Source organism: Mirounga leonina, unplaced genomic scaffold (genome assembly GCF_011800145.1).
Source record: "Mirounga leonina isolate KUSES-001 unplaced genomic scaffold, KU_Mleo_1.0 Mir_93, whole genome shotgun sequence".
Classification (NCBI taxonomy): domain Eukaryota; kingdom Metazoa; phylum Chordata; class Mammalia; order Carnivora; family Phocidae; genus Mirounga; species Mirounga leonina.
Genome location: NW_023270854.1, coordinates 17,656,110 through 17,661,395, shown reverse-complemented (window position 1 = coordinate 17,661,395; position 5,286 = coordinate 17,656,110). Strand labels below are relative to the sequence as shown.

Genomic DNA, 5,286 nt, shown 5'->3' with positions numbered 1-5,286 from the left:
ACCTTCAGTGACCCATATGCAATAAGGGAATCATCCTACTAGGACTGTCTTTAGAAGGTTCACAAAGGTATGCTAAACATAAGCAATATATCAACTTTTAAAACCAGGCAGAATGAGTCTGTATCATAAGTCCCAGGAAAGCCTATTATGTTCTTTTAAAAAGAGAACCAAAGAGCTTCTTGATCTCTGCCATTTTCTGTAGGAAAATGTCTCACCAAGTACATCCCTTCCCATGCATTTGTAGTGGGTCATTTGTGGGGTCAGAGAAAGATACTGAAAACTTGCCCAAGCTGTTTAGCTCATATTTATTAACAGCTTAATACGGACCCGGAGCTGTGCCAAGGCCTTTGCATGCCTTGTGTAATCTTTCCCCAACTCCTGGAAGGTTTTTATTCTGATTCTGCAGCTGAGGAGCTTGGAACACAAAGAGGCTGATAACTTATCCCAGGTCACATAGCTGTGGATGCCAGAGTCAGCTTTTGAAGTCAGGTCTGCTGGCTCCAGAGCCTGAATGTGTAACCATTACTCTGAGCTCCAATGCATGTTCCCTGATTTCGTGTTCAAGAAGAGTTTTTCCAATATGTGGAATTCCTAGACAGCTCTCCAAGAGAAGATCTTACTCCTTTCAGCATTTTACACTATATTCATATGATCTTCTCTTTAAAAGAAACTATAAAAAATAAATAAATAAATAAATAAATAAATAAATAATAAAATAAAAAATAAAAGAAATGATAGTAATTATTCAAAAAATAGGATTCGAGTAATCATCATATACAGATATGCAAGCCTTTCCTAACATTTTTTAAATAACACAAGTCCCATGAGAAAAAGATTATTTGTGTCCGCTTGGCTCACATTTTAATTTTTTTTTTTTTTTTGAGAGAGAGAAAGAGCATGCAGGTATTGGGGGCAGAGGGGCAGAGAGAGAGAGTGAGAGAGAGAATCCCAAGCAGGCTCCATGCCTAGCATGGAACCCAACGTGGGACTCGATCTGACAACCCCAAGATCACGACCTGAGCCAAATCAAAAGTTGGATGCTTCACCGACTAAGCCACCCAGGCATTCTGGCCCACATTTTTAGATTTTGGTATTAAATGCCTTCAGTGGGTGCAAAATGAACAACTCCCTTTGTCATTCATTGGAAACAGACATTTGCATTCTGCATTCCACTGCCCACCACCGGACAGATGTTTTTCACAAGGGACCTCATTCAGTTCTCAAACATTTATTAAGCGTGTCCCCTACATGGGACAGTTGCTGGGCAGTATGGGCAAACAGCAAGGAAGAAGATATGGCCCTGGCTTTATAGAAGTTCATAGTCCAGCAGTTCACCCCTTTGAGGAATTTGAGGTCCACAGAAAGACCATAACATCAGGTCCACTGAAGTCCACAGACAAGAAGTTCAGGAGAGAAATAAATCATAACCACCTTGGAAAGTATGAGTTTTCTTTATTGGAAAAGTTCTCAGAGGCCAATGTCTCACCTCCAGCTTCTTTCATTAGTGCTTATGGACCAGTATTGGGAGGACCAGGCCAAGGGTAGGACTAGGGTGGAAGAAGCCACAAGCTAATTGCAAAGAACAGAACTCAAGAAACATGAGGGTTGCCTCTGAGAATCCAGCAGCCTGACTGAAAATGGATTAATTTTTATTTCCAATGGGTGTTAGAACAGGCAACATATGAATATTCTGAAACAAACTGAAGGTCAAGCAATACAAAGTGTTAGTGAGCTTTCCTTCCACCCTCAGAGGCAGCCTCTCTTACCTTGTTCTCAGGCTCCTTCAAAAGAGAGTTCTGGGGGCACCTGGGTGGCTCAGTCGTTAAGCATCTGCCTTCAGCTCAGGTCATGGTCCCAGGGTCCTGGGATGGAGCCCCGCATTGGGCTCCCCACTCTGCGGGAAGCCTGCTTCTCCCTCTCCCACTCCCCCTGCTTGTGTTCCCTCTCTTGCTGTGTCTCTCTCTGTCAAATAAATAAATAAAGTCTTAAAAAAAAAAAAAAGAGAGAGAGAGAGAGAGAGTTCTGTGTATTTATGAAGTTCATAATGCCTTCAGCTTCTGGGCCACACAGGGCCAAGTTAGTGGCCCATCCCCAAGACCTGGCCCTAGGGATGGGTCAGGAAATTGGGCAGTGTAGAGTTAAATGAGGGAGAATTGCTCCAGGCCTGGTCAACTCAGGGGCACTGCCCAGTTGACCACTTGTTGTGTGCTTGGACAAGGACAGGGAAGGAGAAGCCAGGCCCTCCACACTCACAGCTCACCTCACAACTGTGCTAGGCACTGCCCACCCTTTAGAGAGAAACAAGGTATGTGGTGGGCATAGGAAGTGGATAGGGGAGAGATTCTGGAAAATTCTAGGGAGGTTTTAAGCGCTCATAAGGCAGGCTGGCCCAGCAGCTGTTAGGGCCTCTTGGCTGGGGTGCTGGCTTGCTGGGGCACGTGCTACCCTGTGGGGCCCAGGGCGGTGCCTCAGTGATGAGGAGAGAAGCTTTTAAATGTCTGTCTTCCTAAAACCACTCTGCCTCTAGGAGAAGCTCGCAGCTGGTGTATAGCCTCCACGACAGCAAGTCCAGTTGTTTATCACCCTATCCTGTAATATATAAAGTAATGAACGGTCGGTTGAAACAAGTTTGGGCTTCTGTCTCGCCACGGGCACCTCCTCGCGCGAACCCTCACCGGGGGAAGCCGTGGACGTGGGCTGCAGCCTTCCAGCCTCAATTCCCTCCCTCTGCCACCCCTCTTCCCTCCTCTCTCTCTGCCCCTCCCCCTGCTTATTTGGGAGATTAGAGTTCATTAATTAAATCCTGTGCTTAGATCGAACTGTAACATTATTCCAATCACATTTATCTTACAGGCGGCGGAGGAGATGGCAGCCTCGCTGGAAACGCGCGGGGGAGCCTGAGCAGGCGGCCGGGGACGCACAGCGCGGCGCGCTCCTTCGCCACGCCGCCGCGCAGACCCTCCATCTTCCTGCCAGCCTCCTGGCCCCGCTCGGCCCTGCCTTGGGGGTCGGCTTCTCTCTAGGGCTCCTGCCCTTCCCCCCCCCCCCCCCCCGGGCCTCCGCGGCTCCCCTGCCCGGTCCCCCTCCCCCGCCACACACGCTGACACGCGCGCGCGAACACACACACACTCACACACACTGACACGCCAGCGAGCTGCTGGTCGCTCAATGGACCGATTTCCCTGCTTCCCCTGATCCCAGCCCAGCCCGGGATGAGAAATTGCAAAATGGCCCGGGTCGCCAGTGTGCTGGGACTGGTCATGCTCAGCGTCGCCCTGCTGATTTTATCGCTCATCAGCTACGTGTCCCTGAAAAAGGAGAACATCTTCACCACTCCCAAGTACGCCAACCCAGGAGCGCCCCGAATGTACATGTTCCACGCGGGATTCCGGTGAGTGCGGGCCTCTATTTGAGCGCCCTCGGGTATCTGGTTTATTGGGGGGGGGGGGAGATAACAGGGTGGTGTTTTGGCTTCTCTGAGACACTTTGGGCAAGATAATTGCGTGGTCCTTCCACTCCTCTCTCTGATTCTCCCTTCCCCCTCTCCTTTATTTTTTTTAACCCAAAGCCCCTAAAAGCCGTTGTCCTAATCGATGTGATTGCATTTCTCGTATTCTTCCTCGGCATCCCTTCCCCCATTTCAAAAATGGGGGGAGGGTTTAAGGAGAATGATGATGTAGGGAGAGGCGAGGTGTGGGGGGGGGAGGGGGAGGAGGGGGCGCTGAACCGGGAGATGGACGTGCGTGAGGTGAGCGCCTTCCCGGTGCAACGTCCGCAGACTCCGCGGCCGGACTCCCGGCGGTCCAGGGCCGATTTAATGGCGCAGGCGCTGGACTCCCCTTGCGCTGTCCTCACTCCTCTCCCCCACGCCCCACCCCATCAAATGATGCCGCGGGTCTATTCTCCTGAAGCCCCTGGGGTATTTTACCTCGATCCTTTCCCCCGCTGCCACCCCCACCCCTTTCCGGGATTTCTGCAATTCCTCCGCCCTCTGCGGGAAGCGAGCCTCTTAAGGGCCGCCTACCCTCGCCCCAGGTCCAATTCACCTCCGGGCGAGGGGCTGGACTGGGAAAGAGCCAGACGCAGCTTGGCGCAGCTCATCGAGAACCCCTGCCTCTACCAGTGACATTTAGGAGCTCTCCTAGGAGGACCTCCTGAGGGGCAGGTGTCAAATACAATCTGCAACCTGTGGTCCAAGCGGGCCGGAGGTGCGGAACCTAGAGAAGCCCCCCCCCTCCACCCGTCCGCGGGCAGAAGAGTGGAGGTGGCCTGTGGCCTCCGGGGGTCCCCAGTCAGGGGACAGGGAGTAAAGCCAGACTAGGCTCGGGAAGTAAGAGGTTAAGGGAGGAGCCACCCCCCAGTTTTCCCCTGGGTCTCCGGTTTCCTCTGCCCTTTCTCCAAAAATCAATTCACCCGGACAGCCGGGGCGTCGCGGGTCGGACTAGCGGAGGCACGGCCGCTGTCCGCGGTGCTGACTCCCTGGTCCTCACGGCGCATCAGGCTCCAGCAGTGCGCCGGGCTCCCGCCCCTGCTCTCCGCGAGACGGCCATTTTATGGTCTCTCCCGCACCGGGAGGGATGGACAATGGAGGCGGATTTCCCTAGTTTTCTTTTTGCCCCTGGGTGTGTGTGGGAGCGGAGAGTGGACCAAATGAGAGAGGCTCAGGCGGGATGGAGTCAGTGCGTGCGCCAGGTGCCCCCCTCCCCCCCAAGTCGCCTGGGCTTTAATGGCTACCTTGGCTTCCCCTAGCTGAGGCCAGCACTTTTGTCTGTGTACTCATGCTCCTCTCCAGGTCACAGTTTGCGCTGAAGTTTCTAGATCCGTCATTTGTGCCCATTACGAATTCTCTGACCCACGAACTCCAAGAGAAACCTTCTAAGTGGACATTTAATCGGACAGCGTTTTTACATCAAAGGTAGGATAGGGGGAAAAGGTCTGAAAGGTGTTTTTGAATTCTGGAGTTCAAAAAACAAAACAAAACAAAGTGATCCAAAACAACGAAAATCTATCCCCCACCCTCAGGTGTTATTTGCATTGTCCTCTTGGCCTGACTGCACAAAGGCTGATTGGTAACCCTTTCTTATGTATGTAGTGCACTCACATAAAAAGAAAACATCAAGAAGACCAACTGAATGGAAGAGAAAAAGGTATTTCCAATATCCACCCTAACTTGGGCTTAATTGAGAACAATGATTTGTAGTTAACATGCATGGGTAACACTGCCAAAGCCATCTACTAAAAATAAATAAATAAATAAATAAATAAATAAATAAATAAATAAATAAA

General features: G+C 51.0%; 1 protein-coding gene across 1 annotated transcript in view; it reads left to right on the top strand.

Moving 5' to 3' along the window:
* The first annotated feature begins 3,113 nt into the window (after positions 1-3,113).
* Positions 3,114-5,286, top strand: part of ST8SIA3 (ST8 alpha-N-acetyl-neuraminide alpha-2,8-sialyltransferase 3) — an 8,370-nt gene continuing 6,197 nt past the window's right edge. Inside the window, exons 1-2 of the mRNA XM_034995892.1 lie at positions 3,114-3,391; positions 4,793-4,915. Of these exons, the coding sequence (XP_034851783.1) occupies positions 3,213-3,391; positions 4,793-4,915 (302 nt within the window). The 5' untranslated portion in view covers positions 3,114-3,212. The remainder of the gene's footprint in view (positions 3,392-4,792; positions 4,916-5,286) is intronic.